The 14689-nt window shown below is 43.1% G+C and overlaps 1 protein-coding gene across 1 annotated transcript in view; it reads right to left on the bottom strand.

Moving 5' to 3' along the window:
- Nucleotides 1–297: 297 nt before the first annotated feature.
- Nucleotides 298–14689, bottom strand: part of WNT7B (Wnt family member 7B) — a 113091-nt gene continuing 98699 nt past the window's right edge. Inside the window, exons 3-4 of the mRNA XM_069967845.1 lie at nucleotides 11497–11768; nucleotides 298–1628 (exon numbers count right to left, since the gene is read on the bottom strand). Coding sequence (XP_069823946.1) covers nucleotides 1149–1628; nucleotides 11497–11768 — 752 coding nt within the window. The 3' untranslated portion in view covers nucleotides 298–1148. The remainder of the gene's footprint in view (nucleotides 1629–11496; nucleotides 11769–14689) is intronic.

Raw genomic sequence — 14689 nt, 5'->3', positions numbered from 1 at the left:
AAGTAAGTTAAAAGTGGAAAACCAGTTTAAGAGACCACTTTAGTCAAATTAGAATTTAGAAAATATTAGGCCACGCCCTTGAGGAACCAAGTCTAACTAAAAGTATGACTAGATTAGCACAAGATAGACATTGAAACATTAGAATCATGTATTATAAGTTAACATGGTATGGACAACAAACTATCTTTGATACCAGGAGTTCCCAAACCTTTGTGAAAAAATAAAATAAAATGGCAAGATTCAGCCTTAGAATCCAAATATCTAGAAAATAAACATTTATTGAACAAATACCGAACATCATACAGTACGTAGGTAGTTGGTTTAATATACCATTCATGGTGTGCTTAAAGTCCTGCAACAACTGAGGTCTCATTTGGACAGCCGAATGAGTAAAGGCCAGGGATAAGGATATCGTCGTACCTAATCAATAACTCCTGTGTATTGACACTTTGTGCTATCTGCAGTCATCCAGCAGGGCTGATACAACTTAGTACTCTATTCTGCTCTGTAAGACAATTACAAAAAAAAAAGGAAAAAAAACATAAAAAAATAACAAAAAATTTAGGACCCCTCAGTAGCACAAAATAGAAAAAAAAACATATACAAGATTTGTTGTAAGTCAGACAACTATAAGTTTAACATTTAGTAGGGAATTAAGACGCAAGCTACCCGTTAGTGCTCAGAATTTGTTCATACTATTAAAAACATAAATTAATAATTATAAAAATTTTATGTTCATTAGAATAATTCCAGTGTGACTGGCAGGTGATACAAATTGAACACATTTAGCTAATAGTTGAGATTTGTATTATAGTTTATTCCGTTTGGTCCCTTCTCAGCAGTCCTACAGTCCCATATATATATATAACGTTGCGACCTCTTTCTCTCGTTCATTTTCTTTAGACTTTTTTTTTTCCTTGTAAAATGTATAATTTAAAAAAAAAATATCTACAATAAACTCCCCCTCCAGCGTGAAAAGGTGCAATGCCTCCCGGTAGACTAGGAAAATCAGCAATGAACGAAGCATTTCCCTCCCTGCCTGTAACAAAAGGGTCTAATTTTCTTAATAAAGAAAATTAAGTGTGCAAAATGGCGCCATAGTGGTCCTGTAATGTGGTTTTTTTTTTTTCGATGGGCACCTCCGTGCTCTATTTGCAGGTAAAAACTTCTGTCCTTTCGCTGCACGTGTTGCATTTGACAAAACAGCACCAGTGAAATTTACAGTTGCACTGCCATACTTTGGTGTACTGGTGGGTGTTGTATCCGCGACCGCAACACATGAGGTCGCAACCGTCCACGTGAGGGGAGGTGCGGTTACAGAGCCGGCCCTGAGTCCCCACGCTCCCCGTGGTGCTGTCTTCCTCGCAGTAGTTTGGAGAACGCTCAATGAACACCAGATCTGTATCCATGGGTTTCTGGTAATTTTTGACTTTTTTGATAGTGAGGAACGTGGGCTGGCGTAGCCGGTGGGCCCTCACCACCTCCACGTGTACGGCACTGTTGTACTTCTCTTTTAAAATAAATCCAATATCCCGAAATTTTGGCAAAGTGTTCCAACAGGTTTTGGTGGTGCAAGATCCCGAGACCCCGTGACATTTACATTCCAGCTTCATCTGTTCTTCTAATACCTGATCGGGGAGAAAAAAAAACATATACATCATTTGCATATAGACTTCCTGTAGTGTCATACAAAAGCCCTAGAGTTCCTATGACCGAAATGGCATGAGCATTGGTGAGGTCTTGAGTTGGATGGTGCCATGTGCTGTATCTTAAAGGAAACCTTTCACCCTGGGGCAGAGCCCGCCCAACCCCCTGGTAGAGCCCCGGATACTTACCCCATCCTGCAAGTCCCACTCCAGAAGCTGTTCCTGTCGCGGAGAAATCGTCACCCAACGGTCTGCTCGCATGATATGTAAATGAGTCCGACACCCATAGGAAATAACTGGGGCAGGAGGGGTAAGTATCCGGAGCTCTACCGGGGAGTCGGAAGGGCTCTGCCCCGAGTGCCGGAGTAAAAGGTTTCCTTTCACCTCCCTCAAGTTGTATACTGGGGGCACGTTAACCATTAGACAAATGAGGCAACAATACCAAGAAAGACTTTGAAGAACTAACAGTGACTTGGGTTGGATGTTTGACACGTTAAAGGGGTATTCTCATTTTGACAAGCTATTACTAGCTAAACTCGGGATGTCCAACCACTCGGGCCCCGTATTATCTAGAATGAGGACCGCAATGCGTACCACTCCCAATTCATTCTCTAAGGAAGCTGCCAAGAACAGCCAAATACTGTATTCATCTCCACTGTACCCTACGGCTGTTTCCATGTTCCCCCGGTGCTCTGTCCTAATGGCGGACTGGGGTCACTGTTCATGAGTCTGTGGGTGGCTCCATTAGTTGGACCCCTGTCTCAGTCAGGTAGTTAGCCCCTACCCCTATCCTGTGGGGCACTTCTCAAGATGGGGATAACCCTTTAAGGAAGCAAACAACCATAATTCTAGGGCTGGGGGGGGGGGGAATACATTTTTACCGCTTGTGAAGGAAGTACTGTTTTGGGTCCAGTAAAGACATGTGATGTATGACCGCACAGGTCACATGCTAAAGCTAACCGTACATATGAAAGTCAATCAAAGTGGGAATTGGCTGACCATCTGATTTGTATAGGGAAGAGTTGGGTATGTTGGGATTTCAATATACATACATGGGGGGAAATGGGAAGAGATAACTTGGCTGGAAAAGTGTTTGCCCAACAGCTAAAAGATGTGTATGGCCAACTTTAAAGGGGTATTCTGCCTCCAAAAAGTCTATTTAGGATAAAGCCTGGAGAAGACCGCGCTAAGCATGGTCCTCTCCCAGCTCAGTGTCACGTGATCAGTAGGACTTATAATGGAGCTCTATGGAGCCTGGTCTTTTCCCAGCTCTATCTCCCGATTGTTACGGGTCTAAATGTTCAGACCCGTAACGATCAGGAGATAGAGCTGGGAGAAGACCAGGCTCCATAGAGCTCCATTATAAGTCCTACTGATCACATGAGACTGAGCTGAGAGAGGACCATGCTTAGCGCGGTCTTCTCCAGGCTCTATCTCCCGATTGGTACAGTTCTGAAAAAGACCAGGACCGATCAAAACTTTTGACATATCTCTATGAAATGTCCAAGGTTTTGTGAGAAGACAGTGACACTTTAAGCTGCTTTCGAGACAAAGCCTTGAAGAAGGACCTTCCTTATCAGCTAGCGACTGAACGGGACAGCAGAACACTGTGGCCAGCGATTGGCTGAGATAGAAGGTCTCGCTCCACAGGGTTGTCTCACAAGCACATTTAAAAGACAAGTGGTGGGAGTCCGGAGGAAGAACCGGAGCTGTGGTGGAACCAGCAGGGTACTAGGGGTTGGTAAGTAAAGTTTGGTAAGTATAGTTTTTTTATAGGGCCGCAGCACTATATTATTTTATTCTACAGTTGCCGGAATACACCTTTAAGGCTGACTCTGTAAAATGTGTCACCACAAACTAGAAAATGAACGGGGCAGACCCTCAATTCCATTCATGGCCAGAACATAGGAGTGGCGCCGGTTCTAATCTCAGAATACCTGTTTCTCCTGCAGGTAGCGGCCTACTAGTTCAATAAACAATATGCTAGGATCATCAAATCAGGCCGAACCCTTACATATCCCATTGTAGCATCAGTGGGATCGACCCACAAATATTAAAAGGAATATTCGTGGGAGAAGGAGTAAAAAACATGTCAACAGTGTTAAAAAGCAAAAATGGGTCATCACGTGTAACGTCAACAGAGTAGGGGGCAAATGGTCATCATGGTCACATTACGTTATGTATGGTCAACCATACGTGATGAAACAGAGAACTACGAAAAGACCTGGACTTGGAGATACCTGGATGACCTCGCTATTACGGGAGGCTCATAATCCTAGCTTACCCCTTTTCCCCATGGTTGTTTGCCCTCATAGAGATAATATACCAGCACCTTTGGCCCGGATGCAACCACAAAACTGGTCCGAAATGATTTTTCTAAGCCGTAAACTAATACTTCTCGGGGTTTGGCCGTCTCATCATTCAGATTCCACAGAAAATGATGCTGGATGAGGAATATCAATACCAGGCTTGGCTTAGGCAGCGGTTTTCCCACCTCTGGCCTGGAGCCAAGCTCTATACAGTCAACCAGGTTCAGCGGTGGCTGCCAGCGAGCTCCTGATTACAGATGGAAAACCCATTAGCTATGGTGACCGACCTTATTCTACAGATGGATTAATCACCTATCAAGCCCTCACATGCAGAGATACATACACTGCTCCAATGCACAAGGCAGATTTTCATTCTAACCCACCCGCCTTAGGCTGATGTGCTGCATACCGGGTGCCCAAACACAGGATTATGCAACCAATGGAAGACAGGTGTGAAGACCTGAAGGTGACGCTAGAACAAAAGGCAAGAAGCCTACAATGAAGTTGTATCTGCAGACGTAAACATACAGATGTAGCAGAGCTGAGTTGGTCAGTAGTTTTTCCGAATCCATGGCAATAAGCAGGGATCCAAATTTCGCAAACGGAGATTGTGCCCCCTTGATCTTGTGCTCAGTTTCTTTCCCCCTGAACTGTATTTAACCCTTAAACATATGTAAAGGCTTCGATCATGTAGCTTCTTTCCTCCAGACTATACAGATTTAGATCTTTAAAGGGGTACTGTAGTGAAACTTTTTTTTTGTTTCAAATGAACAGGTGTCAGAAAGTTATATAGATCTGTAATTTACTTCTGTGAAAAAAATCTCAAGTCTTCCAGTACTTATCAGCTGTTGTATGTCCTGCAGGAAGTGGTGTATTCTCTCCAGTCTGACACAGTGCTCTCTGCTGACACCTCTGTCCATGTCAGGAACTGTCCAGAGCAGTAGCAAATCCCCATAGAAAACCCTCTCCTGCTCTGGACAATTCCTGACATAGACATAGGTGGCAGCAGAGACTGGAAAGAATATACCACTTCTTGCAGGACATACAGCAGATGATAAGTACTGGAAAACTGGAGATTTTTAAATAGTAAATTACAAATCTGTATAACTTTCTGACACCTGTTGATTTGAAAACATTTTTTTCCTACCCCTTTAAATTATACATTGTAACAGACCCTCAGCTGTGAGAACGACTGGGTCTTCAGCCCTCAAATGCAAACATGACTATCCCTATTTCCTAACAGCAAGCAGATCTTTAAAGTTAGTCCCTGGGCTGAGCATTTCGGAGCAGGCCTCCTTGACAGGCTGCCAGCACCATTACATCACTCCAGAAGGAGAAGCACAACATCTTCTATTCCTGGCAAAATTGTCCAACTATTTCTACTCATGCAGAACTACACATTCTCGTCCATAGGGGGCAGTATTAGAGAACTGAAGACTCCTAGAGGAAAGAAATTCTAGATAACTGAATGTGCCTGTATGGTGACAACTACAGTCACTTCTCTTCCCTTACGGTGACAACTACACCTTCAAGAACTGGCAGTGAAACTCCATCACACCCGACCCCTATCTCCACCGCCATCATCTGTCAGGGGAGGGGAGACCCTCAAACATTTCATATTGACTATAAAGTGTATGGGGAGGGTTACTCCTCTTATAGAGAGGTTAAAGAAGTTATCAAATTTGGGCTTTGTGCTAAAGCATTATGGGAGGAAAATTATTTTTAAAGGGGTTATCCATGCTTAAAAAAAATGTCCGCTTTCTTTGAGAAACAGCATCACTCATGTCTCCAGTTTGGGGCCAGGTTTTGCAACTCTGTTCCATTGAAGTGAATGGAGCTTAGTTGAAAACCACCCCCAAACTTGGAGACAAGAGTGGAGCTGTTTGTGGAGGGAAGCAGCCATGTTTTTCTAAGCCAGGATAACCCCTTTAAGGGTTCTGAACAATTTTGCACATTATGGGAGAGATTTATCAAACATGGTGTAAAGTGAAACTGGCCCAGTTGCCCCTAGCAACCAATCAGATTCCACCTTTCATTTTCCAAAGAGTCTGTGAGGAATGAAAGATGGAATCTGATTGGTTGCTAGGGGCAACAGAGACAGTTTCACTTTACACCATGTCTGATAAATCTCCCCCTTGGTGTACAGATTCACAGAAAACATCAAGGAGTATGAAAACAGCAGTTTATATCTCTAGGGGGGGGGGCTCTGGATCCAGATCCATGTTGTTCAAAACATGTCAAATGTTATTAAAAATTATATATATATATATAGAGAGAGAGAGAGAGAGAGAGAGAGAGAGAGAGAGAGAGAGAGAAAGAGAGAGAGACTTAATTACACAGAGCTCAAACATGTAATTCTTCACTTCCCCTCTGGAGGTGCTATAGGGAAACAGAACGCTTGCTGATTATTTCTACCGCTGTTAATTTAATCAATCTCATTGATTATTTGTACACCAGGGCTTAGTTGAGTTCTGCCCCAATGCTGAGAGTTTGAGAATTCAGGCCCCAAGTGCTAAAAGCATATGATAAGTAAAAAAAAAAAAAAAAAAAAAAAAATATATATATATACTTAATTACACAGAGCTCAAACATGTGATACTTCGCTTCCCCTCTGGAGGCGCTGCAGAGATATTGAAGGTTTGCTGATTTGCTCTGCCACTTTAAATTTCACAAAGAGATATTAGAGCTATATCCCGGTTTGCCTGACAACCCCGTACTGTACCTGCCTATTTGTTTTTGGCTACCGTGATCACCGGGTGAGTGAGGGGGATGCACATTCCTGTAACAGATGTTGACTGCAGCAGAATTTACACGGCCTTTTGTATCCGTCTAGTAGACATAAAATAACAGCCTTCTGCTACATGTCAATCACCATTATTATGAGCTCAGCCCTCGACTAATAAAAAATGACATGTATGCGAGGAATTCTATCGAGAATTCAGCTGGGTGAGCTGCTCCGTATAATTATCCATTTTACAAATATCCAGACACCTTCTATTGTAACCATACAGGCATTATTAAGGGCCTGCGGTCTATTCAGGCAGGTACTTGTCAGCAGGGGCTGCAGCTTGGGTAACAACTTGTCGGTTCTATAAATTTAGATGACAGCAGATAAACCGTCAGGTAGCGCCAGGGCAGGTGGAAACGCCTTGGGCCTATGATGAGAGAAATGCCACCTAAGAAATAGAAAGCAATAAAAATTTCACGAGATGTTTTATAGGACAAGTGGAGATCACAGTTTACGGATTCCAACATCTGAATAATAGGTTGGCGAAAATAAAGCAAATGTTTAAAGTAAGAACCTGTTACACGGAGCAATAATCGAACAAATCGAGCCCATTATCGCTCCTTGTAATAGAAACAATGATCAGCTGATGAAACGATCATCAGCTGATCGTTGGTTTAGGTTTGGCCGCTCAGCCAATCACGGGTTGCTGAGACGCTGTAGCCGCCGGGACCAGGAAGCTGCGGAGCACAGCAGAGAAGACCGGGAGTTGGGAGAGGTAAGGTATCAGGTGTTTGGGCAAGGGCTGTATGGACATCGTTAACAATGTCCATGCAGCCCCTGCTGCACGATTATCAGGCTGTCTAATAGGTCTAGTAAACGAGTGCCGATCTAGCAGATCGGGGCTCCTTTACTAAAATGATCGGGCCGTGGTCAGCCCATGTAATAGGACTAGGGATGGTTCGAACCTGCCGACGTTCGGGTTCGTACGAACCCGGACTCTCGGCAATGATTCCCGCTGTCTTAACCTCTGTGGAGAGGGTGGATAAAGAGGGAAGACCGCCTGGAAAACTGGGATACAGCCTATGGCTGTGGCTGTATCCCGGTTTTCCAGGCGGTCCTCCCGCTGTATCCACCCTCTGCACGGAGGATTAAGACAGTGGGAATCATTGACGAGAGTCCGGGTTCGTACGAACCCGAACCTCGGCAGGTTCAGACAATCCCTAAATAAGTGTGCATAAGTGTGCTGAAAATGGGTCTGGACTGGCCCAACAACGTATTGTGTAGCTCCTTAGTTCAGGTCCAAAATCTGTAATTTGAGATGAGTCTGATTGCTTAGCATTTGAATAGCGGTGTCTGGAGAAGTTGGATGCAACTCTAGGGAGTCTGGGAAAACATGAATATAGCCTATGGCCTAGAGCTGTATTCATGTCTTTCAAGCAGCCTTCTTCAGCCACCAGTAATCAAACGCCGAATGATTGGACTCGAGCATGCTCTATCTGTGATGGAACTCTAATCTACCATGTATTATAATGGTTCCTCTATTCAGAAGGGAAAGGGTTCTTTGAGCCCCAATAGACATCAGAGCCCAGATGTAACTAAAAACTTTGCATCCAGGACTGGATTAAGGTTAAGAGGGATAAAAAAATTGGGGCCTCCCAACTTTGGGGGAGAGAAGGATTGGACACGTTGGATGTCAACTGCCCGATCTTTTTGTTCTTGAAGGGATGAGCTCCCTCTAGAATCTGGCATGTGGAGGGATCGGCAGAAAAAGTTATCAGCCATCAAACATTTGGCCGCAGCTTTCTTATGAGTATGGGGACCCCAAGCCCACTAGACTCCCAGTTGCATTGACATATAGAGAGGCCCATTGTATTTGGAGTTCCTTGCAAATGGGCTAGTCCTCTGCATAGAAAGAGGGTACCTGTAAGGTGGTTTGGTTGGTGGTAGAAGTTGAATGGTGGCCCCTGAGTCTCCAGTACGTGATGTCAGTGGAGATAGCGGTCAAGGGTGATGGACTTTCACTGCAATGCATTTTAATGTTCAGCCAGTGCCGAGCGATTGTTTGGCCAATGGTTATTGAAGGTGGTTGTCTCTATTTTGACTGAGGTGTACTGTTTTTCCTTGAGGAGGGCACCAAATTGGCATATGGAGTCTTATAGGTCATGCAGTGCTCCATTGAAAACTAAATAAACAAAATAGCCCTCCTCAAGAAGGAAGCTCTCCTATTGGAGGTGGCATCAGAGAGCACCATCTGTTTTGGCCTATGGTTCAGACTTCATGGTAGTAACCTGTACAGCTACAGTTTTCTTCTTCTTCTTAAAGAACTAATTTGCATAGCTTTTTTCCCCCCAGAAAACATTGCCCAAAAGCCTCCCTAGATCTCCTCAAGCAGAATTAGTACCTGTCCTGACATCTCCACCAGCATCCTGTCGAAAGTTCATCAACTCCATTTCGCTAAGTTTTAAGGTCAGATCGGGCACATTCTGCGAATGGCTTCTCTGTACACAGAAGCAAAACAAGGTAGAGGTAGAAATTCCACAACCCAAACCCATCACGTCTCTAGTCCTACGCTCCGTAACAAGGACCATTGTTTCGGTGACAGGTTTACACCGTCACAACAATAATTGTGCAGCCTGTTTAGAAGATGAGCCCTTGGCTCTAGGCGAATGATTGGCATTCTCTGTGCAGTATTTACAACTCTCCTTCACCTTTCACACCTTCAGATCTCTGTCGGACATTTTTAGAAGGATTGTTAAGTCATTAACCCCTTTCCTGACCATGTAGTTAGGTCTTGTAGTTTGAGGTTAGAGGTCGAAGGGTCGGGTCTGGGTGGTCCTTTGGTTTGTAGACAAAATGATTTGATCACCTCAATTGCCAAAAGGGCCCTTAAAGCAGTTGTTCGCATTAGTAAACCTATTATCATACATCCTATTAGGGGATTCTGAGATAATAGAGGATCCTCCCCTTTCTGAACAGTATGGAGAATGGTTTCTTACCTTGGAGGACCTGTCCTGTCCTGCCCTATACTGATAACCCATTGTAAAAAAAAAAAATGAGCACAGTGTAATACCTAATTTATCCTGTGGTGGCACTGCAGAGAAATTGACTACTTACTACCAGGTTTCTTCACAGATGACAGACAATCACTGGGAGCTTAACTGGGGGCCAACTTATATTAATCTTCAAACAAGAAGGGATTGCCCAAAGCTGAGAAGCTGTATAAGTCCCCAGTATGGCTTCTAGTGGTAGAGATGGAGTCTTGAAAATGACCTCTGTCTTAATATATGACAATGTGGAACATAGGTTGTATCTCTACTGATATTCTCTGGAAGAGCCTAAGAAATGAATGGCTGCCATCAGTGTCGAACTTGGGTTCCTTTAATCCACCAAAGTAAATTATTTTGAGGCCAGAGGTATGAACACAAATGATTGGCTCCAAATGAAGTTGAAGTTCTAGGGTAAAGTCCTACTAGGGGTTCATTCCTATATCAAAGTTTGGGCTGAAGATCTGAGGATCTTCAAGTATTCTGGTGGCCTAGCTCAACCCTAGCGGTATTTTTGAGGAACTTTTTGACAAAAAAGGACAACTCAAATTTTATTGAATGTAGGTCCTTGTTAAATTTCAAAAATCAGATTTTTTTTTTTTATTTGGGCCTAGTAATCTTTAGTTACGCCTCTCGTTGAACTTGATGGACTCGCGTCTTTTTTCAACCTAACTCTATAATTGTGTAAGCCAAGCGGAGTCAGCGAAAGCTAACTTCTATCAGACCGCGGTGTAATGGCCCCCTCGGATCTGCCAAAGACGATCATGTTTTACTGTTAATAATGACGGAAATATTAACCAGGAAATACACTGCGTAAACCATCTGAACAAATTCTGGGCCATGGCTCCAGCCAATTTCTATAAAAAATATATTACTTTTCTGTGATGAACAAGGCTGGCCGCCAGTGCATGTAGCCAACTGACGAACAGGAAAGTCCATTATACAAAGGGGCAAATAAGGAAAACTGCAGAATACTGAGCTGTGTTTACCCCTCGGACTGCAAGAAGAAATATATAAAGGTCTCCTGTACATTAAACATATGAAAAACATTTATTTGTATCCTACTTCTAAGTTTAGTTTTGACTGCTTGAATCCACAGCCCTAAGACCAGAGACTGTTCCTGTTCTCATGGCTACACTTCCTGTTCTGATGACTACACTTCCTGTTTTGATGACTACACTTCCTGTTTTGATGACTACACTTCCTGTTCTGTTGACTTCACTTCCTGTCCCGATGACTAAACTTCCTGTTCTAAAGACATTCTCTGTTACATTTTCTCTTAAGTCTCCTGCTTTCTGTAGAATAGGTACAAAGTGGAACACTCCTGGATGAGAAGTCTAAAGGTGGCCAAAGTAGTTTTCCCAACCTCCCCATACACACAAATGTTCACGTGTCCTCAATGGAAAGGAGCAGAGGTAAGCCACTGCCAGACAGTTGTAATAGTGGCTTATTGCTCCCAGAACAATAGGCTTGGGTTAATGTACAGCAAGCCACATCATCTTGGAGACCACTAAACGCTATAGACAGTCCATCGAATCTTCTGCCTTGGCAGTCTAAGGTGTATGATAACTGTAAAACATCCTACCCCATGGTCACCCAAGACATTAATGGAACCAGAAGTTGGAGGACCTGTATATTATAAGCTACAAGGCCTTTAGGGGACCAATTTTTTTAGTAAACTAGAACGTTAAGATCACAAGAAGTTACACCTCCTCCCCCCACATATCATCGACCAATAAATGTGACTTGTTTACCCTGATCTAGAATACCTTTCTTCCAGCCTCATTGTTATGAAGGTTCATGAGCCGCCGGGCATTCTTCCTTATTTCTCTTGCATCCACAAACTTCCTGGAGAACTCAATGCCGTATTTGATGTCGGCAGAACATCCTCCCCACTTCCAGCCCTCGTCCTGATTGTAGTAGCCCTGTTTCTCTCGGTCACAGCCACAGTTACTGAAGTTTCCTTGGCTGCAGGCGGAGGTCACAGAGTGTGCTACCCCAGCGGCAGTGATGGCATAGGTGAAGGCAGCTTCCCTGCTACCTGCGGAGATAGAACACAAAAACATCAGAAACACGGGAAGTAAGAGAAATTATAAAAGATAGTTTGATATCGCAATTTCAGTCCAATCCAAAGTAGAATGTCAAACCAGGTGTCAAAAACCTACATAGTAAAGCTCAGTCCTGGTGCTGGTACCATCGCAGTCACCATCCCGGCACCTACTGGTGCCATCTCCTTATTATCCCTTGCAGAAGACACTCCTTTCAACCCCAAGCCAGCCATCTTATCCTACTTGTGTTGCCAGTGGACTTCTCAGCCCACCAATTTCATTGTTTTAGTAACTTTTTATGCCAGTTGGTGGCCTACATGATGGGTGATCTACTCGGGTTCAAGAAGCCCAAGAAAGACTTTAACCAAAACCTTGATAACTGCAGAGTCTATCTCTACTATGAATCCCTATATAAAGGGTATAGTATGGGTTTGGGTGCCAAAATGGACTCTTCTACTGGATCGGCTGTTCTTCTTAACTAAAATGGTAATTGAGAAATATTTTGTCCGATCTGACAGAACGATCAGTGAAACTATCTAGGCCTAGATTCCTGAGAGAGTATATTTACGCCCAATGAATATTTGTAATTCTTCTCATTCCTCTGTGACCTTCAAGGTACGTAATGTCGCTGTCACGCAGGAACATCACAACGAGAAGAGTCTGTTGTCGGCATTCTGGCTCAATTCTTTGTATACACAGACTAATATAAACACCGCCATTTGTCTGTATCACCTGGGGCCACATGTATATAGCATCATAGCGGATTAAAGGGCACCTGTCATGTATGCATAGGGCAAGTGTTTAAGAATTCTTGGAAGAAAAAAAAAAAAGTAAACATAAGCAGCTTTATACACCCGTGACACTGAGGTTGGTACAATCCAAAGGCAAAACAGTATTACAATATATGACAGTATTACAATAATTTCCCAATACCGGGGATTGAAGGGTTTATATGGGCCTTAAAAATGTTTATGTTTGACTGGAGGTACCATCAAATAAAAGATCTTTGTATTATTATTTGACTTTCATCGGCATTGGATATTGTCTGTATTGTTATATTTGAAAATTACAATAAAATTTGTTTATGGAAGAAAAAAAAAAATACGTACTCACCTACCCCCTGCAGCTACTGGTGTCATGTCATCCAGTCCCCCCTTCATCTCTACTTCTGAGTTCATTATGTCTTGGCAGTTATGACCTGGTCAGCCTATCACTGACAGTGATTGGATGATCCTGGGACAAGTCCATCTTAGAATTGAGGATGAGTGGGGGACCAGATGACATCACATCGGGAGTTGGGAGGGATCAAGTTAGGTGAGTATGTCTTTTTTTTTTTTCATGCCATCCCCAGCCCAATAAAATCTTTATTAATATAAAATTAGTGATCAGGTTCAGTGATTAGGACGCCATGTTGTACGTTTGTGAACTGTGACAATTTACTAGGCAAAAGGTTTAGAATAGACCACGACTGAAATAATAGAGGTCCCTATGGTCCATGTGATAATGTGGAGAAGTGACGGCTATTGGACATGAGAGATGTAGCAAATCTTTGTGTGTCTATTTTTGTTACGGTTTGGCAGATATTAGTGTGAAGTATTTTTTTTGCTATGGTTTTTAGTATATCGTTTCCATTCAAAATATACAATGATTCCTCTATGTCTGTAATAATTTTTCAGTACCCTCTCGAGCCTGCCCAATCACCCATGTCCAATGCAAGGAGTGGAAGAAAACATTAAAACATTTATACACAGAGGCTCGGTTTTCTAATCATTCGATGGTACGAGCCAAGGTCTGACAGTCGGATCCCCGTGCCAGGAATTCTGGGTAAAGTCTGACTGCATGCATTTTTTCTTAGCTTATTATACATTAATTTCCACGATTCCTCCTCACCACTCCTCATCAAATGTTAAATGTAAAAAGATGACTTTGGTATTGCAGAAATGTTAAACATGCCCTGGCAGTCTCCAAACATTCTCTCCAAACCCCATTCAGGACTCAAAAGTGGCGAAATCCTGGCTGCAGTAGTGAGTAGGAATAAGACTGCAACCAAAACACACTCACATATTTGCAACATGACTACACTCAAAAATTTCTACTTATCAGCCATGCCCACATCGAAAAAAAAAAAAAAAGTACATTTTCCATCCACGAGGTGGAAACCAACTTAGAAAACTGGGGGAAGATGACATAATATTGGCCCATGGCCCCATGTGACCTGTGTCAGATTCATTAACGGGAAAGAGGCAGGAAAATATTATTCACGCTTAGCCTGATAGTATGGAGGACTCCCAATTATCAGAAGAGAAGGATCAGCCATGTTGGATTTCAACTGCCCCTTTTGTTTTTAGGGAGAGAAGCTGCTGCCAGAGGTGTCAGGCATTGGCTTACCTCCCCTTCCCTATACAGAATGCATGGTCTTCAGCAGAAAATATACAGAGAAGATAGTAATTATGAAAGTGCCCTAAAGAAGTACTCCAGTTTTCTTTTGCCCTCATAATGCACACTCATCCTTACTATTCCTTCAGTGCCATCTGCTTCATCCCAGCTCTGTCATGTACATAAGTTTCATTACTCTAGCCAGGTCATGTGACTTGCACTCAGACCACCAGAAAATGACATGGCTTTAGGTGTCTCAGGAAGTGATCTGTCTGGGGTCAGCTAACTTCCTGTGAACTAGATGACATCACCACCTATCAAATCCCTCCTGGCAGCTGTAAGACCCCCTCCCTACCCATCCCTATCTTTTTACTGCTGCTGTGTAAGTCCCCTTAGAGGCTTCTGGTTAATTTACGTCATGTGATGTCATTAGTGGTGTACCTGTAGCAGGATTTTAAGGCCTACTCACCACTTTGCTTGACATCATTAGAAAGGATATAGAGATATTGAAATAACATATCAAGCTATTAGCAGGGAG

This window comes from Dendropsophus ebraccatus, chromosome 1 (assembly GCF_027789765.1).
Source record: "Dendropsophus ebraccatus isolate aDenEbr1 chromosome 1, aDenEbr1.pat, whole genome shotgun sequence".
Taxonomy (NCBI): domain Eukaryota; kingdom Metazoa; phylum Chordata; class Amphibia; order Anura; family Hylidae; genus Dendropsophus; species Dendropsophus ebraccatus.
Note: the sequence above shows the minus strand (reverse complement) of the source record. Positions and strands in the feature narration are given on the sequence as shown.